At 43.8% G+C, this 26,596-nt stretch overlaps 1 protein-coding gene across 3 annotated transcripts in view; it reads left to right on the top strand.

Annotated features, from left to right (window-relative positions):
* The window catches only part of TMEM117 (transmembrane protein 117), a 215,750-nt gene extending 189,478 nt beyond the window's left edge, over positions 1 to 26,272 (top strand). For 2 of the 3 annotated variants that reach the window (XM_079994283.1, XM_079994284.1), the window contains exons 7-8: positions 14,136 to 14,265; positions 23,880 to 26,272. In XM_079994283.1, the coding sequence (XP_079850409.1) occupies positions 14,136 to 14,265; positions 23,880 to 24,520 (771 nt within the window). In that variant the 3' untranslated portion in view covers positions 24,521 to 26,272. Of the gene's footprint in view, positions 1 to 14,135; positions 14,266 to 17,626; positions 17,724 to 23,879 lie in introns of those variants that run through there. The other variant, XM_079994285.1, reaches the window with a different exon arrangement.
* Positions 26,273 to 26,596: the final 324 nt, after the last annotated feature.

The raw sequence follows: 26,596 nt of genomic DNA, 5'->3' as shown, positions 1-26,596 counted from the left end.
GAGGTTGCAGGCTGCTGATCTAAGATGTATGTTCACATAAACACCCATTGCTTCCCTTCTCTTTGATCCGGCAGATTCGGCCAATCCAACAGCTAAGCAGAATGTCCTTGGGTGGGTTGATTCAAATGCCCTAATCGGTGTGCAGGTGAAACCAGTGGTTAACTAGGATGACCAAAAAAGTATCCCCGCCTGAAATTCTAAAATCATTCTGGATTTCAGCATCTCGGTGTAATGAAAGATCCTGGTACCAGTAGAACTGGCAAGTTGCTGTTAACTAGAGCCCAGACCTCTTGTAAAGGATTAATGATCAGAAGAAGAGGCTATGGTGAAATTGAGGGTGTTACAGAGCAAGGGTTGTAGCCTATGTTAGTTCTACTCTGAGTAAACTCATTGAAATGGAGATGACTAATTTGGATCCATTATTTTCAGGGGGTCTACTCTGAATAGGATGTAGAGTCAGCTTAACCCGTTGGCCTTCTTCTGCCAGGAGCTGGAGACAGGCATAGGTCAACAATAAAATAATAAAGCACTCAATGTTCTAGTGGTCACAGCAACTCTCCTCAGTAGCTCTTGCCCCAGTGAGGCAGTTGTGACAGCTGAAGGTCTCTGCCTGCCTACCGCTCTCTAAGGCTCCATTGTCTTGTCGTTCCACCTTCTTCATTTCTCTGTGTTCTTGGAGACCAGAAGGGAGGGAAGCTGGTTGCAGCAGGAGGGGGAGACTCCCTTGATTCTCCCCCCACTCCTCTCCAGCCTCGTTTCAGCCTCTGATTCTGGGCTGCCCTCTGCCACGGCCTCTTCCTGCCCAATAAACCCTGTTGCCTCTTCAGCTTCTGACACCTCCTCACCCCAAACGTCTTCCTCTGACCATTCATCATCATTACACGCCAATCCCCTGGCTCTGAACCTTCTTTCCTTGGGGGTTCCCCCAGCTGATGCCTCTCATCACCCTTCTGCATCCAGCTAGTCCATGACATCTTCCTACCCAAAATATGGATTAATTTATTAAAGCTGTACTTATTAAAACCAATTTAACCTGCCCTACACAATCTGTACCAGCGATGGCACCACCTACAGAAAATGCCCTTTCCTTTCTTGCCAGTAGCAGCCAGCAAGGTGGGGTAGCATTGCTTACCTGGCTTCCCAATGCAAAGCTTTCTACCAGCTAACCAAGAGGGAGAAGGGCAAGGCAGCAGGGAGGTCAGCACAGTGTGGGCACAGTGACGGTCACATCGGCTTGGCCCCTGGGTTTCAGGTAACTGTACCCCCAAGCTACATATTTCTTTTGTAGGGAGACGGCAACCCCACCTCAAACAGTTTGCAGACCCAGTTCCTGAACATAGGAACCACAATCTTTATGTGGTTCCACAAAATCCCTATGTGGAATGACAAAAGGAGGGAGCTGTGGACCCATTTCCTTTACCACATGGGTAGAAAAATAGCTTTGGATCCATGACAATCCTAGGGATTGCGGATTTCAAACTAAATACCCCCTACCTTTATCCAGAATATAATTATCGAGGGCTCAAGAAAAGTGATTGCTAGCTATATGTCATTTTCTTTCTTAGGGCCTAATTATGTTACATTAACAACATAATTAGCAATCAAGTTGTTGTTGTTTTTAAAAAATACCAGGTGTATGTGTGGATGACTGGCATGTGGCATGGATGGCAACATCTGGGGAGAATTAAGCCTTCCTTTCTGAGATGTGATTGTAATTTTAAAACAGCCTACCTCAACGCCAATGAGTGGTGGAGATGGGACTGCTCATTGGTGCCAGTGGGAGGGCTTTTCTCAATGGCCAACTGGAAAAAGAGGAAGGAGCTGCCTTGTACCATGTCAGGCACCAGTGCTGTCTGCACTTTGCAGTGATTCGTCCAGGTTTCAAACAAGAGATTTCCCCAGTTCTAAAGGTAAAGGGACCCCTGACCATTAGGTCCAGTCGTGGACGGCTCTGGGCTTGCGGTGCTCATCTTACTTTACGGGCCGAGGGAGCCGGCATACAGCTTCCAGGTCATGTGGCCAGCATGACTAAGCCACTTCTGGCAAACCAGAGCAGCGCATGGAAATGCCATTTACCTTCCTGCCGGAGCAGTACCTATTTATCTACTTGCACTTTGATGTGCTTTTGAACTGCTAGGTTGGCAGGAGCAGGGACCGAGCAACGGGAGCTCACCCCGTCGCAGGGATTCGAACCACTGACCTTCTGATCAGCAAGCCCTAGACTCTGTGGTTTAGACCACAGTGCCACCCGTGTCCCACAGCGCCACCCATGTCCTACTTGGGACTTAATCTGGGAGCAAGCTCCACTGAAAGCAATGGGACTTACTTCTGGGTAAATCTGCACTGCATTGTGCTGTCTAGGGGGAACATTTAGGAGATAACTCTTGCTTGTTTTCTGAGTGAAATGATGCAGGATAAATATAATCCTAAAAATGAATTAGGCAGTGAGCCTTGTTATAATTAATAAAATAACGTTAGTGCATTGCAGTGCTCTGAAAACTGACACAACTACACATTCTTTGCCTTGATCTTGTAATATTCTGTAGTGAACTTTGACTGTCATATCTTTTAAGTCACATAGAGGGGCCTATGGAGGAAAAACCTATAACCTTTAGTTGAGTGTAAAACCTGGGCCAGAGGCTAATTGCTGCCAAATGATTAAAGACTGTTCATCAGTAAGCCCATAACATTTATGGCACCAATCAATGGCCTGCCAATGTATTCAGTCTTTGATATGAACAAAGAAAATATTTTGCTTGTGGGGAAGAGTTTATGAAAGGAATTTTCCCACTGAGATATTGTGGGGAAGATCTTTCTCATGGTTGTTATGAACTACAAAAGCTGTGCCTTAAAGCTAGATCGACTGTAATTCCAGTTACTGAAAAATTCTATGCATTTGGCTGTTAAAAGAGACCTTTGTGGAATACCGCCCCCCTTTGCATAGCGCTGAGTAAATAATAAGGCTGATTAGTAACTATATTGAATTTGGCAATCTCTGATCACCATTCTGATGTTCTAGCAAAGTGTCCATATTTGTGGGCCTCCAGAAGAGGTCCAGAAGGTGGCAACACAAGAAAGGTTTGCTGTTAATGGGCTGCTGAAGCTTCCTGCTGATGTAATGGGCATGGCTATTTTTCTGAGTCATGCAAAGTGATGCAGCGGTTTCACCATCGAAGCCCTTGCGATGAAGCAGACTCCACACACGACTTTTAAAATGACTCTTTACTTGCAGGATGTCAACTATTACAAGCAGTATTATTTATGCATATCAAGTCAAATGCAGTGTGTTTCACTCTCTTGAGCCCAGGAAAGGGTCTTCATGCTTCTAAAATTCCTTTGAAGCAGTCCATAAATTACAGCTTGTCTGTCCTCACTAACTCCTCTGGACAGCATCTGCTTGAAGTTTCCATGCTCAGCAAAACAACAGTGAAGCAGCCAGCCAATCTCCAACCACCACACACACATGCTCACTTTTAAAGGGAGTTATAAAATTGACAAGGCAATGGTTCAGCATTTTAGTGACCTTAATTGGGTCACAAGATTTTGCAGCTGTTATATTACATTACAGTGGTACCTCCGGTTGCGTATGGGATCTGTTCCGGAGGTCCGGTCGGATCCTGAGGTTTCCTCAACCTGAGCACCACTGAGGGAGCCATTGTGGTGTAGTGGTTAAGAGCGGTAGTCTCGTAATCTGGTGAACCAGGTTCGTGTCTCCACTCCTCCACATGCAGCTGCTGGGTGACCTTGGGCTAGTCACACTTCTTTGAAGTCTCTCAGACTCACTCACCTCACAGAGTGTTTGTTGTGGGGGAGGAAGGGAAAAGGAGATTATTAGCCGCTTTGAGACTCCTTTGGGTAGTGATAAAGCGGGATATCAAATCCAAACTCCTCCTCCTCCTCTTTTTCTTCTTCTTCCTCTTCTTCTTCTTCTTCCTGTGATCCCGGCATAGCCCTAGCCCATCAAGTGGATTTGGATGAGATCCGGGACCCCCAGATTCCTTTAACGGAATTGTTAGCCTCTTTGAGACTCCCTAGTGTAGTGATAAAGCGGGATATCAAATCCAAACTCTTCTTCTCTTCTTTTCTTCTGCGCATGCGTGCATGGCAAAACCCAGTAAAATACTTCCAGGTTTGCCGCATGCTGCATCCTGAAGTTTACATAATCAGAGGGTTACATAAACAGAGGTCTGACGGTACATAGATTTTCTCCCCCCATACAATCTATTTTTTGTAATTTATATTTTCTAACAAATACAGTACAGTGGTACCTCGGGTTAAGAACTTAATTCATTCTGGAGGTCCATTCTTAACCTGAAACTGTTCTTAACCTGAGGTACCACTTTAGCTAATGGGGCCTCCTGCTGCTGCCACGCCACTGGAGCACGATTTCTGTTCTCATCCTGAAGCAAAGTTCTTAACCCGAGGTACTATTTCTGGGTTAGCGGAGTCTGTAACCTGAAGCATCTGTAACCTGAAACATTTGTAACCCGAGATACCACTGTATAAATACAAACAGATGGGGCTGGCTTTGTGGGGGTTTTCATGAATTTCAGATGGGATTTTTGCGGATGTGGGTTGGTTTGTTTTTGGTAATATTATTATGCATTTCTGCTTACGCTTTTAAATAAGTTATAAGTTGCTTGGAGACCTTTCTGTGTAACAAGTGACTAATTTATTAGTAGTAGTTGTAGTTGTAGTAGTAACAATTCATAGGGGCCCTCTAAATATCCTCTTTTGTAACTTATTTCTTTTGTAAGAGCCTTTAGTTTAAGAGAATTGGCAACTGCACATAACAGCATGGGGATGTCCATGAAAAGTTCCCAAGCTCCATAATAACACAATCTGCTAAAGTAATTTATTCCCCCCACAAAATAGCAAAGGAAAAACAAAATGTGTGTTACAGTTGGCGGTAACTTATGGGAAAGCCTAACGGACATGACAGGACTGAGTTATTTCCCGAGTGCAAAATAATATAGCATTACATCTCATTGGTTTCTCTAACTCCAGAATTAACTGCAAAAAAAAACCTGTCCGTAAACTGAAGAAAGAACCTGCCGAGTGCTCAGCTCAGTTGAGGCTGGAGGTAAAAAAATAGGAAGCCAAAATTAGTCTCAAGGAACAACTGGGCGATCCTGTTCTGTTTTGTATTAAAATATGTTAAAGGAACACAACAAAATGAAGAGGGGTTTATCTGAGGTTTTTTGAATAGCAGCAGATTTTCAACAGATTTGGAAGGAAGCGGGAATAAAACTCTTGTTCACATGTTCAGACCTCATACAATGACAATCATGTGATGGAAAATAGGAATCTGTCTTATACTAAGTCAGACCATTGATAGCTAAGTATAGCCTTCACTGACTGACACCAGCACACCGCACACCAACGTTTCAGACTGGGCCCATTTCCAGTAATACTTGGAATTGAACCTGGGAACTTTTTCATGGCAAGCAGAAGCTCTATACTGAGCTATGGTGGCACTTGCTAGTCCTGCCCCCATCACCATCGTCCTTCTGTGACATACTTTTCTTTACTAGTCCCCCATACCGCCAGCCACCATCCCAGATCACATCTGTCTCCAGTGACCACACTATAAAACCATGAACAAAGTGGTTTCCAGCATTGGAATTTGAGGCAGAAATCCTTATGGGTCATCACAGTTTTTACAAGGGGTACCCTCCAAGCCTCCAGCAGATCTTGTCAACTCTGTGTTCCCAGATGTGCTCTGTGATTTGTAGGGTATTATTGTTATCCTATGTAAAAAACGATGAAGATCCTTGAGGATCCAGGCCCTGTATCAATGTGTCTGTGGTGCTGTAGTTATTATTATTTTTATTACAGTCAAACCTTGGCTCCTGAATGCCTCTGTTATTGTATGTTTCGGCTCCCGAATGCTGAAAACCCGGAAGTAACTGCTCTGGTTTTCAAACGATTTTTGGAAGCCAAACTGCTTCCGGGGAGTTTTTTTATTTTTTTCTTCGTTGACTTTACCAACCGCCCTTTGATCCTTGGTTGTTGTTTTGGAAGTTGAATGGTCTTCCAGAACAGATTACGTTCGACAACCAAGGTTTGACTGTATAGATGCAATCTATCACTACAAACTTTAATTTGATGGTGCTTTTGGGAGGTTACGACTCCATATAAACTCATGTAAACTGAAGATTTGCTTTTATCCAACTGGATCTGACTTTTACCCTTGGAAATCCAATGTCTGTGTGTCTTCATGTGCAAGTGCAAACATGTGCTTTCTCTCTTTCTTTCTGTTTGTTTGGTGGAATGGGATGAGGAAGCTTGTAGAGGAGGTGGTGGCTGTGGTACTCGTTTAACATTCCAGAGGTCCCTATGGGCCAAAAGGAGTTTATAATCTTGGAGTTGGTTTATTCCAAGATGATCCTAGTCAACTCAATCCCCACCATGCTCTCAGTGATAGGTTTGACTCCTTCCCAGCTGCTCTAGCCCTGTGCCTTTCCCCCTCCTTACAAGCTCTTCCTCCTTATATGCTAGTCTTCAACTCTCTCCATACTGCAACACTGAGTGAGGTGCCTGGAGCTTCTGATGAGGGTAGGAAGGATAAACTGAGTTCTTCTCCGCTCTTGTTTGAAATCTGAGACAGAGAAGAACTTCATGTTGTGGCCATAAGGATTCCCTTCCATCTGAGACAAAAATTATAAATTACATTGGAAAGCTGTTACTTTTAAATTACAAGGAAACTCAGAAGGGAGGGATTTGAGGAAGTCAATTAAGATGTTTAAAAAGTTGGATTTGGGAAGAATTAAGATTGTTATTATTGTCTATTTGTTTATTGTTCCCCCCCTTCCCCCCTTTTTCTCTTTTTTTCTCTCTTTTTGTCCTTTTCTGTTTTTGTGTATCATTTTGCTTTGTGGTTTGTGCTATTACGGTGGAAAATTTAACAAAAAATTATTCAAAAAAATATAATTATAAGTTACAAGGTTCATACTCTAAGCCAAAGAATATGAACTGCAGCTGACATTTCTATTTTAAACAGCCTTTTTTGAGGGGCGGGGGCACATTTGCAGGTGAAAATTGGTTTGGGGACAAAACAGTTCCCTGGGAACATCTAGTTCCTCTATAATCAGGTACTCATACCGGTTTTGTTATTTCCCCTTTCAAAATTTCTTTATCGATTTGTTTAATTTGGTTGTGTCAAGGCTGAGAATGTTTATATATCTATAACTTGAAAATTCCCCCAAAGGGACCCAATACATCTCAAAATGAAAAATACATAACTTTTGAACGTGTCCTCTTATTATTTATGTAGAAGTTATGAATGTCTTATTCCTCTAAGTCTTAATTGGGATCTGCTGCTACAAGGCACAATCAGACGGAATCAAATTTTGACTATTAGTGAATTCAAATGAATGGTTCGTGTGCGTGTTTTCAGAGGGACAAATGTGACCCGTTGGTGTGGCTGTGCACATTTATTTGTACAATTACAGAACCTTATGTGCAGTCTAGCTTAGGAATTCAGTGCCCAGTAGCTAATGTGAAGCTAGGCATTGCACAGCATGCTCTCTAACCTAGAGAATGGCCATGCAGCTCAACAAAAGTCTACATAATTACACACTGGAGTATTCAAGAATACAGGAACGTCACATATCATATTTAACCTTTGCTGTCTGAATAGTAATCACGTAGTGTAAACTGAAGGGTGTGAGTTATAATGTACTGGGTATAAAATGATGGCTATCAGACAACAACCCTGGTCTTTAATTGGACTTGTAAGGAACCTACATTTATAAGAGTTGCCCTTTGAAACTTCGTGAATCTCAGGGTGATAATGAGAATAATTTCAGACATGGATATAAGTTTTTTTTAAAGTTGTGCTTGTTTTTTTAATCTCAATAATTGAACAGACTCTTCTGAAAGAAAAGACACATTTCTTTCTCATTTATGTTTTGTGTGATGCATTTTTGTATTAGATTAGGGTTGTTGTTTTTTGATGCTTCTATGCATGATGTATCTTCATTACCCTGCATCTTTTGATTTGTATCCTGGCTTGTTAATGATTGTTGTGTGACGGGGTCTTGCTGGTGCTAGAATTGTGCATCTCGATTAATGATTCCTTGGAGTTTCCCCCCTTTATCGTTCAGAATAGGATGGTGCCTTTTCATATTGAGGAACTTGTCAAAAATGGTGTTGGTTTTAATCAGACTTCAGAAATTCTTCCCCTCTTTTTTCAAAATAGGGATTAAATGTTGTTAGTCTGCAATCCTACGGACACTTTTCAGGGAGTAAAATTTCCATTGAACTCGATGGACCTTCTGAGTCGATGCTCCTTGGATGCCACACTTGAATTCTCTTCCTCCTTTGATCAAAGCAGTTTCAACTTTAGTTTTAAAATGGATGCCCCCAAATAATGAACTTCGCTAATCTCTCGGCACACTTTAAAATTTAGGGAGGAGCAAACTAGAGGTTGCATCCAATACATGTAATTTTTCCCCAACAACATCTTAAAAAAAAAAAGCTGCAACAGCTGGGTTGGGGAAAAACCTCTCTGTCCTTCTGTGATACCCTCCATGACAGGATTTGTGGTAGATATAAATATATATCTGTGTCCATTGTCATTTATTCTATACCACTTTCTGCTTCATTTTGCATTTACAAAAAATCCTCATCATACACACATTTTGTATGCAGTTTCCCCTAATACAGACATTTTCGCAAAGCAGTTTCCTCTAATATTATAGACACTTTGCTGTTCTATATGCATTTTGGGTTTTCAATGCCATAATGAAAACTCTTTAGCATTTAAGTGCAATTTCTCCTAATATACTCATTCCAGTATAAACATTTTTGCAAAGCCATCCCAACAATATAATGCGTGTTTTTTGTGTTATTTTTTACTAATATATGGAATTTTATGCACATTACTTCACTTGAAAATGGCATTGCAAAATTCAGAGAAAGGTGAATTTTGAAGGATAGCTGTGTTTTGTTTCGTTGATTGCTTTGGAAAGTGCAAATTAGATAGATTTGCCTTTAAATGTGAACTGAATCAAATTTCTCCCCCATCCTTGCTCCCAGCCATAAAGATCAATACATAGAGAAGGCGGGGCATGCACACCGATACACCCACCCAGACCCCAATGTAAAATGTAATCATGCTTGGCAGTTTGCAGGGTCACTGATTGTGTTGTTAGTGAAGATTCCCTGTTAAATTTATCCACGGAGAGTGGAAGCAGTGAAGGAGTGGAAGGATGGGGCAGCTGGAATTGTGTGAGGTGAAGAGCTGGCAGGGGGCCTTATCAAATGGGTATGTAGGGTTGGCCACAGGTGGAGATAGCTGCTCTGGCACCCAGAGTGGCACACATGCTGTGCACCTGGGGGTGGGGCCATGAGGGCGGGGCAAGCTTTCCAAGGGGACGCCGCCTGTGGCGAGCGCCTCAGAGGGTGAGCTGCCCATGGCGGGCTGATTCCTGTGGCAGTGGGGAGGGGAGCCGTACCACTTTTACCCATTGTATATCGGGGGAGGGGCTGTGTGGAGAGAGTCTCTTCCTTTAAATTCCTTAGTGAAGACCTCACTTGGAAAATCAACACAACCCAGGTGGTTAGGAAGGCCCAACAGAGACTCCATTTCCTCAGGGTCTTGCGAAAGAACAATGTCAAACAAAAACTGATGATCTCCTTCTACCGGTCCACAATAGAAAGTGTCCTTTCATACTGTATTACAGTGTGGTACGCTGGTTTGACAGCCACGGACAGGAAGTCCCTACAGAGGGTGGTGAATACAGCACATGATATTATGGGCTGTCCCCTGAGTTCACTGGATGACATCGCGGGAGACTGCTCCCTCAGGAGAGCGAGGAAAATTCTTAGGGATGACTCAAACCCTGGCCAGCACCTCTTTAATCTCTTACCTTCCGGGCAGGAGATACAGAAGTATAGTCAGCCGCACCCACAGGTTAAAGAACAGTTTTTATCCGTGGGCTGTTGGGCTGCTGAATGGGGAAAAAAATAGTGGTGCAATTGACTTACGACAAGCACACAGAGTGCGAACAAGACTGAGGGGGGGGGCTCATTTAATTTCACTGCACACTGGTGGTGTAGTGACAATAAAGGATTATTATTATTATTATTATTATTATTATTATTATTATTATTTGCCCTTTGACAGCTTGGGGGAGGCTTCCCCCTCCAGGAAGCTGTCAAAACTAAGGGGGAAGGGGGGAAGGCCGCCGGCAAGGTGGTAGGCTTGGGAGTCAAGGGTGGGTGGCGTGCCGAATGTCACACACACCCCCAGTGATGACACCCAGGGTGGGGCAGACTGCCCCTACTGCCCCCCCTCCTCCGCCTCTGGAGTTGGCAAGTGGAGTGTGCAGGAGCTGAGCCAGATGGATGGATGCATGGATAGATAAACAGAGAGACAGATGAGAGAGAGAGAGAGAGAGAGAGAGAGAGAGAGAGAGAATGTTCTCCCCTGTTATTGGACTGGCAACTGTTTGGCTGCAGAGAAGATAGTGTACAGCATTTTGCTCCATGTTGCTTTTGTGATCCAAAAAATGTGTGCACAAAGGGTGGCAAAACTGACAAGACTCTCACCTCTGCAGGGAGTGAGAAACCACTTCCCCTGACGAGAGGTTGTCAATTTTATTTCTGCTGTAAAATGCCTTTGGACTTTCTGCAGAGCTAAGGGTTGAAAGTCTTGTCAGTTTCATTTCCCTGCTCTTGGAAAACAATTCTCGGGAGTTTAACTAAGATGCTCGTTTCATTTTATTCCTTTTAAAAGCTTACAACCCAAATGAACTCAAAATGACTCACAATGTAAACACCTTTTTTATTTAAAGAAAAAAGTGAACAAAGGGGGGGGGGAGTTCAAATAACCATATAAAATAAGGATGTAGCAAGGCAAACCAAAATAGTGAGCTCCAGATATTTTGAACTACAGCTCCCATCACCCCTGGCTATGCAGAATGGGACTGATGGACACTGTATTTCACAACATCTGAGGTCGCCAAGTTGGCTACACCTTACAAATAAAAACATATATAAAAAAACCAGTTACAGGCAACTCCCCATTTATGTGCGTTCAATATGCATGTGACCGTGTATATGTGCATTGTGCCAAACCCAGAAGTGACCCGAAAATGGGGTGTTTGCTAGATTTTTCAGTGGTGTTTCAAATATACACAATTTTACTGGCACGTGTGGTGCTTTGAAATATAACCCCCATGTAAATCTGGGGTTGTCTGTATAAGAAAGTCATAGAAGAGAAAAGTATTAAATGTGCAATGCCTCAGCCCGGTATACCTGAAGGAACGTCTCCACCCCCATCGTTCAACCCAGACACAGAGGTCCAGTGCCAAGGGCCTTCTGGCTTTTCCCTCCCTGCGAGAAGTGAGGTTACAGGGAACCAGGCAGAGGGCCTTCTTGGTAGTGGCGCCCACCCTGTGGAATGGCCTCCCATCAGATGTCAAGGAAATGAACAACTATCTGACCTTTAAAAGACATCTGAAGGCAGCCCTGTATCAGGAAGTTTTTAATGTTTGGTGTTTTATCACTTTATTATTATTACTATTATTAATATTCTGTTGGGAGCCACACAGACTGGCTGGGGAAACCCAGCCAGATGGGCGGGGTATAAATAATAAATTATTATTATTATCATTGTTATTAGGCAAATTTATTTGTGAAGAGGTGTGTGTGTGTGTTTGTGTGAAACAGCAGAGTCTCGTGGAGAATCGTCTTCACTGTAGGCAGTGTGTATGAGAAAATCTTGGCCAGTTTCACCTCTGCATCGCAGGGCTCCCTTATACAGCCTGTTGCAGAGTTGCGGGCAGCATCTTGTCAGTTTCATCCCACTCCTGTTTGAAGCTTTTGTGCGTCTTTCTTGAGGTTCAAGATGTCAGGCCCAATTGCCTTCAGGATCTGGCCCATGGACTGTCTGTGGATCGGATTGGGGATTCTGTTTGTTCGGGCTGCGCCATTTCCCCCCCTGCACTATTCCATTTCCCCCCTCCCTCCCTTACACACACCACGGTGGCGCCTCCTCCCTCCCTCCTCCTGGCTTCTCCCCACCCTGCCTAGAGGAGGAAGGGGGCTGGGCTGAGCTGGCTGAGTGCCATTTTAAGCAGCCCCTCTCTGGAGCCAGCCCTTTCGTGCTGCTCATCTTCTCTCCGCCACCGCCACCACTGCCCTGGTGCTCCTGTGTGCCAGAGAATGGAGAGGATGAGCTCGCTCTGCCTACCTACAAGAAGCAGCGGTGGTGGTGGTGGTGGTGGCAGCCCCTGGGAAGGTAAGCACAGCAGCTGGGGCTGGGGCTGGGGCTGGGGCTGGGGCTGGGACTGGGGAGTGGGGAGGAGGACTACTTGACCCTCTCACCTCTTCTTCCAGCTCCCCCTGCCCTGCCCCGGCCCGCCACAAGGTCTGAGGGACAGTGGACCGGCCTGCAGCTAAAAAAATTTGCCGACCCCTGACCTAGACCCTGCTCATCCCCACCTTACCCACCAACCTTTATGTGTAAGAATGTGAACATGCTGTGCATCTATTTATTTATAAATAAATAAATAAAGTATTTTAAAATGGGGTGAAATACTGAGTTTAAAAAAAAGATTGGCATAGCAGAAACCTTAAAGCGACTTTCCATAAAACTATCGCAACATGATAGGGTGGCTGCAGGATTTCAGGAGCTGGTGCCGTCATGCTACTGGCAGAAACTTCAGCAGGATATTAGGGAAGCAGTCTGTCTTAAGGGACATTGGGATGTGCTGACCAGCAGGAAGTAGGAACAGACAAAAGCCCGTTGCAATTTACTGGAAACAAGGTGGGGATAGTATGACCCTTTGAGGAAGCAAATGGAAAACACATTCTTATAACCGCATCAGAAGGATTGGCATGGAATATGTATGTAAGATTCACTGGCCATGACATGGGAGAATATTTGTTATGCATCCCAGCATCTAGGCAACTACGACACACACAGAGGTTCTGTTGATGTCCTTCTGTGGAAGTTAGGCTTATCGATGCTTCTTAGCCAAATCAGGATGAAATGGAGGGGTGGGCTGTAGTTCTGTGGTACAGGATTTCCTTTGTATGCAGGAAGTGCTGGGTTGAATCCCTGGCGTCTCCCAGGTAGAGCTGGGAAATGCCTTCTTGTCTGAAACCCTTAAGAGCTGCTTCCAGTCAGTATAGAAACCTACTGAACTAGATGGGTTGTTGGTTCAACTCAGCAGAAGACAGCTTCCCTGTTCAAATCTAAGACTGATATTATGTGGCATACTGGAATACTGTGGCCACACCCCCATGACTTCCTAGCAACCCTGCCAGGTTCAAAAGGCACCCAGCCACCCCGGCAAAATAAATGGAATCCTTGTAGAAGGCATTATATGAATGTGACTAGGAAGAGATGTCTAGGGGTGTGATCTTAGACTCACAGCCTCTCTGTATTGACTATGAATCTGTATTGCCTTTAGCAGCAGCTACGCTTGTCTGTGAATTCTGCTGTCAGGTGCTTGCTTGCTAAATTATCTATCCATGATCTGACAGCTTAATTATGGCAGCAAGACCTATTACTGGAAATGAAAAGAATCAATTTCTGATTATGGTTTGTAATGAAGCTCAGCAGGGCCCCAATTTTGCTCCTTTCTTTTCTTTTCTTTTTTTCTCATGACAATTGAAGAAATCTGCCTGTATTAATTCTGTACTGCCAGCTGCTGCTCAAGGTTTGAAAGTTAATGGACTGCAAGGCACTCAAAGGTACTCTCAGGTCACTGACCAAAGACTATTCCTGTTTGGCATGAAGAGATAAACAAGGTGTACTGGGTGAATTTAAAGTGAATGAATTCTCTCACAAAAATTGAATTGGAACCTATTAGATTTCCCTTTGATGATACTGGTGGTTGAATCTTCAAGAGAATGCATACATGATTGTGATTTCCTGCCATCAGGTTCTTAGACCAGATGGTACATACCCCAGCCAAAGAGTCTGTTCAGCAGCCCTAGCTTTTGTAGCTGGAGTCAGTCCGGGCCCTGCCTTCCCAGACCAGGTGGGAGAAGGCAAAGAGCTCTTCCAGGACTCACAGCCAAGATGGTACAAACAGTAAAGTACATATAATTTAAAGGAATATTTCAGAGGATAAATAATTGGGTGATTTCTTTTCTGTTCTGTTCTTTGTCACCAGGACTGGGAGTTTCCACATTTTATGGGTGATGTTGATGTCAATCTACCCGGCTTGCCTGCTGCGCACTTTCAGTTTAGATTGCCTTATTTCAAGAAGATTTTAAAGGAGGAGTATCATATACATATAACAGGTATGTTATTCTTTGCCATCCCCTTCTTGGTATTTAACTAGGCTGGGAATGCAGCGCGCGCGCCCCCCCCCCCCCCAGTGATTCTGAAGTGGTGTAGTCCAGAATCCAACCTTATTCTGCTTTGCTTGAGCTTAATCTCTGTCAACAGTCATGGGAAAGCTCCTCCAGGACTGTACCACTTCAGAGTTGAAGTCTTGCATGTCTAGTTTGATGTGGACCCAAACCAATGGATTCAAGTTTCAAAAAAGGAGATTTCAACTAAACATCAGGAAGAACTTTCTGACAGTAAGAGCTGTTTGACAGTGGATCAGTCTCCCTTGGGAGGTGGTGGACCTTCCTTCCTTGGAGGTTTTTAAGCAGAGGTGGGATGGCCATCTGTCATGCTTTAGTTGAGATTCCTGCATTGCAGGGAGTTGGGCTAGATGAGCCTTAGGTTCCCTTCCAACATGACAGTCCTATGATTCTACGTAGATGGCATTTCTGGGGATTATGGGAAAGGACTCAGCCACGCGGCCCCCACACCTGTAGCCAGAAATAGTGCAGGCCTGAAACAGCTTCACTAAAACCACCTGCTGTTTCGTGCAGGCCAGGCTTTTCAAAACAGCTCTAGGATGTGTGTCTTTAGGAATCACAGGTTGCACCATGTCACTGCAGATTAGTTCAGCTTTCATCTGTTGTCTGCTTGTATCTTTTTATGGCTTTTCTTTTGTTCTCATTTTGGAAAGGCTTCCTGAAACGTACAGCGATACTTTAACTAGAAGAGGAATGACAGCTGTAGATCAGGGTTTCCCAAAATTGGGTCTTTAGCAGTTTTTGGACCACAATTCCCATCATCCCTGACCACTGTTCCTGCTAGCTAGGGATGATGGGAGTTGTAGTCCAAAAACAGCTTGAGATCTGAATTTTGGGAAACCCTGCTGTAGGTGTTCCTGGCACTCAAAGGGAAGGAGGGGGAGAGGATTTTCTGATGCAGAAACAGTCTCTAACATTAAGAGGAATCTGAATTTCCAATTGGTTCTGCTTTAGGATGGGAAAATGGCACTTAGATGACATAATATTCATCAATGAATGTGCACATTCTTTGTTATGTATTAGCAACCATCATGGGGAAGCCTGATCAGTGTTGTTGCTTTTAGAATTTATACACCCCCTCTCATTTTGAGAAAAATACCAAGGTGGTTCACAAAAGAGTAAAAACCAAGTATAAATCAGATTATAAAACTATAGCTACCTATTATTTAAAGACCTAATAAATGCAATCGTATTAATGTAAAAACCTCAGTGGCAACTCCATATCAAAAACTAATCTTTCCTGGTTATAAACAAGTGGTCACGAAGTTGGCACCAGGGAGATTTCAGGACAGCTGAAATGTACATCAGTGCATAGCTAGACAGGAGAAGGAAATATGCCCAAAGGCCTGGAGTAAAGAGGCAGGTCTTGACCAATCATTGAAAAGCATACAGGGATAGTGCAAGTCATTTCATGACAGAGAGTGCCCTCTCACATGCCACTGCCCCTGAAACCACAATTGGCAGTGTCACTGCCATCAGGGCCACCCCCACTGATCTTACCCAAGGCAGGTCAATGTAGGAGCAGGTGTTCCTTCAGATACTTGGGAGCCAAGTTGTATGTGAGTTTTACATGTCAATGTTAACAACTTAATCTGAGCTTGGTAGTGAATTGGCAACCAGTGCAGATCTTTTAAGAGCAGAGTAATATGCGTCAGATTTCAGGGAGATGTGTTTTTGGTGGGGCTTGTCCTAATTCTGTAAGAAAGGAATGAAAACATAGATATCCATGTCAAGAAACTGACAACCATCTTGGACACCATTCTCTTTAAGTATTTCTGACCATGGGATCATTTCTGACCCTTAAGCTTTTGAAATCAGCTTTCTTAAAGTACATGTTTGACTACACTCAGTTTTTCCTTGCCTGTGTCTAATGAAACCCAAGAGGACATAATCACTTCCTCCCAAGGTTATCCTGTACATTCGCTTCGTCGATCAGTTTCTCCCTGTTGGTGAGTCCCAGGTCCAAGAGAGATTACTCCCTTGTTGCTTCTTCCATCTTATGGGAAATGAAATTGTCAGTTGAGGAAATTGAGGAATTTGTTGGACCTACTACTGCTGCTACTCCTCCCTTTCTGTTTGATCTGTTCCATTTGAGCAGGTTGTACCCCTCAGTTTCTACATTCCAGCCATCCCATCAGGTTTCAGTAATGCCTATTAGGCCATATTTACCATCCTGTATTTAGAGCTCAAGTTCTTCTTGCTTGTTTCACATACTCTGTGTATTCTTGTAGAGACAACTGAAACCATGAGTCATTCCTCCGCACACTGCTGCCTCTGTACCCCTCCATAGGGAGTCACCTGCCAGTATGTTTAGCGGGAGAAGGTGTAGCAGATCCAAACCACAACTAAAAAAATTATAGTGCAGGCTGTGACATTTAAAGATCTATGGTTGATCGAAAGAGCAAAGATAATTAAACATTTTCTGGTGAATGCAGCAATCAAGAGGAAACAGGAGGTCCTGTTGGGATATTGATTATTTGGGAATTAAGGAAATGCCACTGACAATGAGATACCTTAATATGGCAGTTGGAATTTGATGTTCTTTGTTTTCATTCTAGTGCTCTTTAAAAGTAGGCTGTTTGTGCTTAGCCAATGTCTCTTCCCTCTCCCAGCCTCTATAAACTAATGGGGATATTTTTTTGTGAAGGGCATAATTTAATTGGAGAATGAGCACATGAATAGGGATTGTAGAATGGGTTTTTTTCTTCCAGCTCAGAATTAATAAGTTCTATTTATTAGATTTCCTAGACAAATCAGTCTATTTGAATTCATGTCACATCGTTTGAGTTGCAAGAGCCTGCTTTATCTCAGCTCTGTGCCATTTTTTAGGAGAATCATAAAGCACATCAACTCGGCATGAGAAAATCCCTTTGGGTGGGCTTTGCTAGGCCCATCTGTTGTTAAATCAATGCTGGGTTTTGAGCTCAGTTCTCAAACTTTGGAACTTTCTAAGCTTTCTGTGTTGCTTGCAGACACGCTGTGATTTCCCTGTCCAAATCTAGATGAATATATACAACACCTGAAAATAATTCAGGTGATGTGAATTACTGATCAAACAGGTTCTTTGGAAATGATGCATTCTGTATATGAAGTGGCTGTTTGTTATTCAGTCCATTTGGTGCAAAATGAATGCCGTAGCTATGAAATCTACTGAGGCCATGCATAGATCACAGAAGCTGGCAACAAGAAATGGGTATTTTTTCAGTGGATTAAAATAAAAACAGGAACAAAACATGACAGCAACAAAATTTACCCATGATTCTTCCATTCCCCCCTCCCTTTCTCCAAGGGAGAAGTTCACGACACACGTGGACCAGCCAATAGGCTTTACATCATGCCTTCTCTGAAGTATTTTGTTGTCATAGAAGAACAGTCAAATGGAAATGGCATCTCTCTCGCTCTTTAAAAAAACCTTGAAAAAAAGCATTTGGGAGGACATCCCTGCCTGTTACCCAGTATTCTGGCACTGCCAGGAATGTGTCCTCCAATTGTGCAGCAATAACTCACTGGAGGAATTGGAAATGGTTCTGTGCTTGTAGTTGGCAGGACATCTAAATAATTGGTGGCACTTGGAAGATGAAGTGGCCTGGAACTGGCTAGTTAAAGGTTTCCAGCAGTGATTCAGCAGAGGTCTATGAAAAGCCAGAAGTTGCTTGTGATGTATTTTTCAGATCATTGGCATAAGATTAGCATGCAGAACACAAAGAGAGCACTTCTAATAGATCTAGGGAGCTAGCATGGTTCCCTTCAGATGATGCTCAGTTGCAGCTTCCATCATCCCTGTCCATGGTGGCTGGAACGGATGGCGGTTGGAGTCCTACAACATCTGAAGGGCATCACATGGACTTTATCCTGCATTAGAACATTCCTGTCCAGGATAAATACAGAATTCCCAGCAAACTCAGATTTTAAGTCACATTTCAGAAGCTATTTTAGAGTTTGTTTTGGTCCAGACTTTGGATTTTCTGGACTCCTGACTGAGAGCCAGTGTGGTATAGTGGTTAAGAGCGGTACATTCGTAATCTGGTGAACCAGGTTCGCTTCCCCGCTCCTCCACATGCAGCTGCTGGGTGACCTTGGGCTAGTCACACTTCTCTGAAGTCTCTCAGCCTCACTCACCTCACAGAGTGTTTGTTGTGGGGGAGGAAGGGAAAGGAGAATGTTAGCCGCTTTGAGACTCCTTCAGGTAGTGATAAAGCGGGATATCAAATCAAAACTCTTCTTTTTCTTCTTCTGAATTTGAAATGGCTCCTTACCCTGGTGTGGGGCAATGATATTAGGCCCTCACACCAGATACTCAAAGACATGATTTGGCCCCAAACCCAGATCAACAATGTCAAAGGACATTCATCTCTCAACTTCATTTTCTGAGTAATATTTAGAAATGTGTCTTTTTAGTATTTACACTCCCCTCCTCCCACCAAACACCCTTTGTCGCTTGAAATTTTACCTTTAGACACCCTTTCCTGTTGTACTTCAGAATCTCTAAGAATTGTCTTGGTTTCAGCAGCTTTCTTTCGATCCTTCCAGACCATATGAGATCCACCCATTTCTTATGGGTTTGGGTTTGGTTTTATGGGACGAGGGTTATTTTGCTTTTGTTTTACCTTTAGCACACAGGCTGAGCATAATTAGTTTGTGAAAGGAATTCCAAATTTGCATTTTCAGCTTCCAGGCATTCTGTAAAAATCAGGTTGATAAATGTGATACCTGATTGGCTGTGAGTGTGTGACCAGATAAATGTGAATTGCCTGTAATGTGTTGGGGGGGGGGGAACGGTGTCTGAAGCCCGTTTCATTCTATTCAAGTTGTTGTTCTTGTTAGATTGGCTTCATTAATGGACATCAAATCAATGTGTTCAGAACAAAATCTATCACCTCAACCATGTGGTCTATAAACAAGAAAAAATATCTTGAAATCCCTGAGCATGACATATGTTAATTGTGCATGGTGGAGCCAGTGTATCACAGAATGGAACACCTCTTTTAACTAATTGTCCCCTTAATCCTCAAATTGAACTCTGAAGTGAGGGAGCCACAAGACTGGAGAAGGTCAGTGCCAATTACTCTCCAACATTGCTCATCAAGTCTCTGTCAAGACCAGCACAATGGAAACATCAACAATACCGATGTCTGTGACCTAATGTGCACCATTATTATTTTATGCTCCAGTAACACCCCCCACGCTATGACTTCTCCTTAAATCCCTTTGTAGCAAGGAGTTCCAAATGTGTGTTTTAGTCCATGTTAAATATTTTTCGGTCTTGCTTCCATTCTTTCTTCTTTCTGTGTGCATAGAGAGAACTTGCGTTTTTGCATCTGCTTAACTCATCTGGATTTCCCTTGACAGATGGCTCATTGCAAACGCATGTGCTTTCTTTCCTAGGCAGCAGTTTATGTAAATACACAGCATAGCCTAGTTTCCATGGTACCCTGGGAGATTTGTAGGACTTAGAAGTGAGTTTGGTTATCCACTCTCCTTGTTAAAATAGATTCAGGGGCTAGACTAGTTCCTTTATTTAAAAAAAGTCTATTTATTATCCAGCCACGCTGGATACATAGTTTGGATCTATAAAGGTCCAGGTAATTCAGATTCAAATATATAAACACTTGCAATATTGAGCAAGGGGATGTTATTTCAGTCTCTTTAATGAGCATCACCATGATTTCGGCCAAGATCTCACCAAAACTATACGAGAACTTGCAGAGTGCACAAGATCTTGCATGATTTCAGCCGAGAGCTCGCCTTAAATCAGCAGCAGTGCCAGAATCGCTTCTCTGCCAGTGCAGATGTGGCAGTGGGTGGTACATGTGGCAGTGGCAGGACCAGTTATGGCGGTGCTGGTGCTGGTGGCAGCAGCAACAGGGCAGAGTGGCACTTTCCATTTTGCTTCAAGCGGCAAAGTGGGATGAACCGTCCAGGAAAATACATTGCATGTAGAAAGTCCCAGGTTAAAACCCTGGCATTGTCAGAGTCTGTGCTGAGGAGGGCTGCACTGAGAAGGAATGGTGGGAACCTCCCCCTCCCCCATATCCATATCCGTATCCTGAATCTTCCCAGGAGCAGGAGGACGGTATAGATTTGGAAAAGCGGTTTGCAGAGGGACATAGTTCAGAAGGCAGAAGCTGGGAAATACTGGATGAGGAACAGCTAGGAGATGAAACAGTGGTGAGAAGAGGGTTAACAAATTCACTGTCTCTGGAAAGCATTGCTCCACTCTCCCCAAGGTCAAGAAGAGCTAAGAAAGTGGCAGAACAGAAAGCACACAAAGCACAGAGGGTACATACTCAGATCACAAGATGTAGAAGTGATGTAAATTAATAGGGATGTAAGGGGGCAGGATCCTTAATTGGAAGCACTGCCATTCCTAGGAGATGAGTCCTTTGTTCTCTCGCTGTGATTATTAAAATTTCTAACTGGTAAGAAGACTCCTTTTCCTTTATTCTGCTTATCTACTGCCACGAGGAAGGAAGTCAATTCCCTGAAGCCTGAACAGGCATGTACAGTTAAGAAAGAATCTTGTAGTAGTCGATGGGAAAGGTATTTGCTCCCTGAGACTGTGGGCTGCAGATCCAAGTTCAAGATAGTCAAAACCACGCCCTCCAGAAGTTGTTGGATTCCGGTTTCCAGCAGCCCCAGCCAGTACGGCCAATCATCAGGAATGATGGAGACATTAGCTACCCCTGAAAGAGAAAACAGGGGGCTTGGTGGATGAGTAATCTGAGCTGGTATAAGACAGCTTCTGAGTTTCCCTTATGGTATAAAGATTGACAATACACTTACAGTCATTCCAGCTGAAACAGATATGCTGGAGATCAATATGTACCATGCTAGAAAATGCCCGCAGATTTAGAAATAAAGGTCAGCGAAGGAAACCCAGTGTTTTAAGCAACCAAGTTGTCTCCGCCAGACTCTGAAAGAATCTCCCTGCTGGTTGTCATCAGAATAGGGAGGCTGGTGGTTACAGCAAAGGCGGAGGATGCGTGTCTGGGTGACTGCAGGCACTCCAGACACAGAGATGCCTCGGGGACCCTGTGGGCAAAAATAGAAAGGTCAGAGGTCAAAGCGAAGCAATCCAAGCAGAGCGGTTGTTCCAGAAGGTCTCTGAGGGATTCCTGTTTTGTTCATCTGTGTACAGTATGTGTGTCTGCAAACATGCTCGCAAGGCACTCAATAGCCGCAAAGTGCTTTCTGGAGATACAGACAGAAGCATTTGATGCTCCTTGCGATGGCTGTAACTGAGATGAGAGAGCTCAACAAACAGCAGCATTTTGAAACGTTAGCTACTGGAAATCCACACAGACAAAGAGCTGATCCTTAATTTGCTCTTTTTGCTCCATTCCCGGAATGGGAAACAGAAGGCCTGAATGGCTTTGACACCTGGAAAAAATTCCTCCTGAAATGCAGCCACACAGGGTTTATGCTGACCAGGTAGGAGGAGAGAACCCTCATAAGATAGAAGTGATAGATCCATGGAAGCCGGCTATTATTAGGAGAGATGGATGGCTCGTTGTAGGACAGAGGGATAAAGGCAGAGCAATTTGTGCATTCACATGTTCCGGCAATTCCCAGGACATCTGACCAGTGAGCATCCAGACAGCAGTTCACATAGATACAGCAGTTTGGAGCACCTGAGGGGCAGCTAATTGAACACATTTATGAGGAGGTCGTTTCCTTCGTAGCTGGAGATCAGGCACTGTGATTGTGTGGTTGCCACCTTTGGGGAGTAAAGAGCGAGTTTTTGTGGTGACATAGTAAGCAACAAAGAAGCTCTTTGCTTCATCTGCGAAGGCTGCCCTGCTGAAGAACACAATAACCTTAAGGCGGGCAAGAGCAGTCAGAGCAGATTTGATCAGGAAACTGTAACACTAAGCTTTGACATTACTGTCCAATTTGTAAGTTCAGAGAAGACAAATACAGGACACAATTGTTCCTTCTTCCCCTTCATGGTTGCTACGCAGTATGTAGGTCACATCGGTAGTCTAATGACCTATATGCAATGTAATGGGAGTGTCAGTGACTAGTGCTGGTGGGGCAAATCTCAGTCTGAACCTGACCAAACGTGGTGAAGCCACATTATCACCAAGGGCATAGGAAGGGGGGCAGTGGGGGCGGACTGCCCTGGGTGTCATCCCTGAGGGGGGTGACAAAATCTCCCCAGACACAATTGCTGCCACACCAGATGGCACCGCTGGTGCGAGCACAGCCACGCTGGATGGCACCTCCTGGCACGATCACTGCTGCGCTGGATTGTACCCCCCAGCACAAATGCTGCCATGCCAGATTGTGCCCCCCAGTGCGACCACCGCCATGCTGGATGGCACCCCCAGCACAATCGTTGGCACACCAGATCACCCTCCCAGCATGAACACCGCCGTGCCGGATCACACCCCCCGGGCACAATCACCCCGTCCCCTGGGCAGATCACCCTGCCCTGGGTGCACGGCATGTGCAACACTCTAGGAGCTGGAGCGGCTAGTTCGGCCACTGATTATCTCACCTACCATGTGGCACTGGTGGCGAGGAATCTTTCCCCACAGTCCTTCTTGGTAGTTCCACCATGCTCAGAACATGAGCGTGGTGGCCCAGGAGAAAGCATTTCTGTGGCAGCTCTTAAATTGTGGCACTCCTTCCACAAACAGGTGTGTTTGGCACCTTTATTATAGCGTTTCTGCTGTATATTGAAGATGCACCTCTTTGCAATAACCCATTGATATATATTGTAGGACCCATCCCCCCCTCTCTTGCATACTTTCATTAATCTAGATTTTTAAAATAGATTTTCAAGACCCATCCTCTTCTCTTGATCATAATATCTTGTAAACAATTTTTAATATTGTATTTTTAAATTGCCGTAGCCTTCCCAGGATCTGATCATTAAGGGCAGGAAAGAGTTGTTGTTGTTGTTGTTGTTGTTGTTACCTAATAAGAAGGAAGCATCAGATACAACAGTAGTGTTAGGCAAGCATGACATAGACCAGTTGCTACAAATCTCTAGCCTTGAATGCTTGACTACTGGAATTTTCTGCTGCATAAATGCTTGAGGCTTTTGCCTTCTGTCCTCCTTGAAGTGAGTTGCATAGAATCTAGTATTCACCACTGTAGCAGCAGCACTAATTCTGAACAAATGAGTGATCACTCCTACTGACACTTTAGTAACCTGCAAGATGGTCCTTTAGATGTGGCCTTCATTTTTCTGGAAGGATTTTTGTGTCCCGAAACAGCTGCTCTTTAGCTTTATTGATCTACACTGCATCTCCTAGTATTTTAAACCCACAGGTCACCTACAGATGAATTCAATTTGTTGTACTTTGGGGTTTCCGTTCCCAAGTGATTTATTATAAAGCAAGGCATTATTCTGAAACAGTAAAACTTTTCCAGTCACCAATCTGACTCTACTGCGTGTTTAATTCAAACCTCATTGTACAAATTAACTGAAAATGCTCTCTTCATATTCTTCTGAGTGACTTTGCCTGTACCTTTTGCTGTCCAGGTAAAGATGGACTCATCATATGCTTTCCTTATTTTTCTTTCTGCTACAGGCAAGTGGTTTAACTATGGAATCATATTCCTTGTTTTGATCTTGGATCTGAACATGTGGAAGAATCAGATATTTTACAAGCCCCATGAATATGGTCAATATATTGGTCCTGGGCAGAAGATTTACACAGTAGAAGACTCAGAAAGCTTGAAGGACCTCAACAGAACCAAACTGTCTTGGGAATGGAGGTCAAACAACACTAACCCTTTGACCAACAGGACCTATGCCGAAGGCGACATGTTTCTGCATAGCCGGTACATTGGTGCAAGCCTAGATGTCAAATGTCTGGCCTTCATTCCATGTCTACTGGCTTTCGCACTGTTTGGCTTCTTCATCTGGTTCTTTGGCCGATTTCAGAAAACCGACCAAGGCATGGAAAATCTTGACAAATCGTACACACGCATGAAAAGGAAATCACCGTCCGATGTGGCGATGACACGAGAGAACACCCAGGTTTTAGCAGAGGAGCCCTTAAGCTGCGAAGATCCACATTTTATATCCATCAAGTCAGACTTGAGCGAAATCGTCTTTAATTCTTCCCTTCTGACATCAGAAAACCTTAGCGCACATTTAAATGAACAGCCAAGCCCCCTGCAACCGATAAGAGAGCCTCCCGTACCTAAGAATAACTCTTTAACCTAATAACATCTCTTTTGGAAAGAGCGAAACAAGCAATTGTGGTCAGATTTCATTGTTAACTTTTTTGTAAAGTGACAGTTTACGTAGTCTAAAGAACAAGAGATACAACCTATACCCCAACGGTGCTCAACATGCTTTTTTTCTATGGCTTTGTTTTCTACTTGTATTATAATGACTTGTGCCTATTGTATTATATCAAACATTCCTTTATAGATTGCTTCTTTCAAAAGTGCAATAGTGTACTAGATGACAACCTGCAGGTTTAAAATGCTGCTTTGGTGGTGCCTTGAAACTTTAAATGGTCCTTCTAACTCCAGCATGTGGAAGAGAGCTGAAGTTGTCCTTTGTAACTATTTTGAAAGGGCACTTTGGTTTATAGAACTTGGCCAGAGAATGTGTCGTCCACTAGCTGAACATGGTAAGTCTTACTCCAGAACATCCACCCCTTCTAAGACTTGGATGATAGTAGACTCTGTGGAGCAGCAAAGGAATCCCTCTGTTTGCAGACTGGTGTGGGAAACCGTTGAGAATCTGCTACATCCTACAGACCATCCGATGCGGTTAGCCAATGCGGTGCCCTTCAGATAATATGAACTACAATTCCATTCCTCCCTTGCCAGTGGCATGCTGACTACGGGTGATGGGAATTGGAGTCTACAACATCTGGAGAGTAGTGTATTATACATGGTCTACCCACAATTTGGAACCTCACTTGATGAGTGTTGTCAACAACACAGGCCTGATGTCAACGGTCAATGTATTTGTGAAAAGGTTCCTCATAAGCAATGGCAATGAAAGCCCGGCTTTTATTTATGGATGCATAGAGCCAATGACTTCGACAGCTGGACTTCAAAGAAGCATGTTGATTCCCTTTTAATTTTGCTGGCTAGCTTCCAGAGACAAACGCCGATTCATAACATCAGACTGATAATGTAGCATGGGTCACTGCTTAGGGACATGTGACTTTCTCCACAAGTAATTGCAGTTAGGTGATAATACCTAATTACCTTTTCCATAATTAGAGATGAATTGCCACTCGATTAAAAATCCTGCCCTTCTCCTTTAGGAGCAAAAAGGTTAAAATGCAGTGTTGGTGGGACAAGTCAGGATCTTTGCCGAAACCAAAGCAATGCCAAAGAACCAATACTGGGAATGCGCTTAAAGCTAGCAGGGTGCAGCATTTGCAGTGCTGATGAACTCTGATGTAAACATGCACTGGGGCAGGCATGGGCAGAAAGTAACTCAGCATCTGCTGGTAGATCTCAGGGTGATTTGCAGTAGATCGGCAAGAGTTCATCTTTCTCAAAAAGACTTCCCACCTCCTAAAATCAGGTTGCTGAAACATAAAAAGCTTGGGGAAGTGGGGAACCAGGGATTGACTGATGTTTGAAAGGACTGTGAAAGCTATTCCGGTCCTGAGCACAAATCCTTGGGCTGAACAGGTGCTTAATATTAAGTATACAGAGGCCCAACCCTCATCCCCTGGAGCCATCGTTTTGCATCCAGCTCTGGCTGGTGGATCTCAAAGTCTAAGCAGAAAACAAAATAGATCCATCAAGCCTGATATCTGGCTGCCCCTGCATTTGGGTCTATCAGCAGGCAACTTGGGCAATGCCACCAAGGGAATAGACTTTGTTGGCTGGTTGTGGTACGAGGACTGAATGCATGAAATAGAATAGCAAATTCTGTGTTGTTTTGTTACTCTGAGGAATTAACACTGTGTCCGCTAATAAAAAAGAAAACTGAGAAACAAAATCAAGGTGTAATTGTGTTTATTTTCTCTTTTGCCTTGTTAGATAATAAATAAACAAATTCCTAGTTATTTTATTTAATGCTTTTTTCCCCCTCCAAGGAGCTCAAGGGAGTTCTACTTGGCTCTCCCCCTCCACATTTAATCACTCACAACAACCCTGTGAAGTAGGCTAGACTGAGAGGCAGTGACCAATTCAAGATCACCCAGTGAGCTTCCTGCCCAAATGGGAATTTGAACCTGGGTCCTAGTCCGACACACTTCTTCTTCTTCTTTGGTGATCACTCATAGATGAGTAAGATTGTCTTCCATAAACATGGTTTTAACAA

This window comes from Podarcis cretensis (genome assembly GCF_951804945.1).
Source record: "Podarcis cretensis genome assembly, chromosome: 10".
NCBI classification, from domain to species: domain Eukaryota; kingdom Metazoa; phylum Chordata; class Lepidosauria; order Squamata; family Lacertidae; genus Podarcis; species Podarcis cretensis.
Note: the sequence above shows the minus strand (reverse complement) of the source record. Positions and strands in the feature narration are given on the sequence as shown.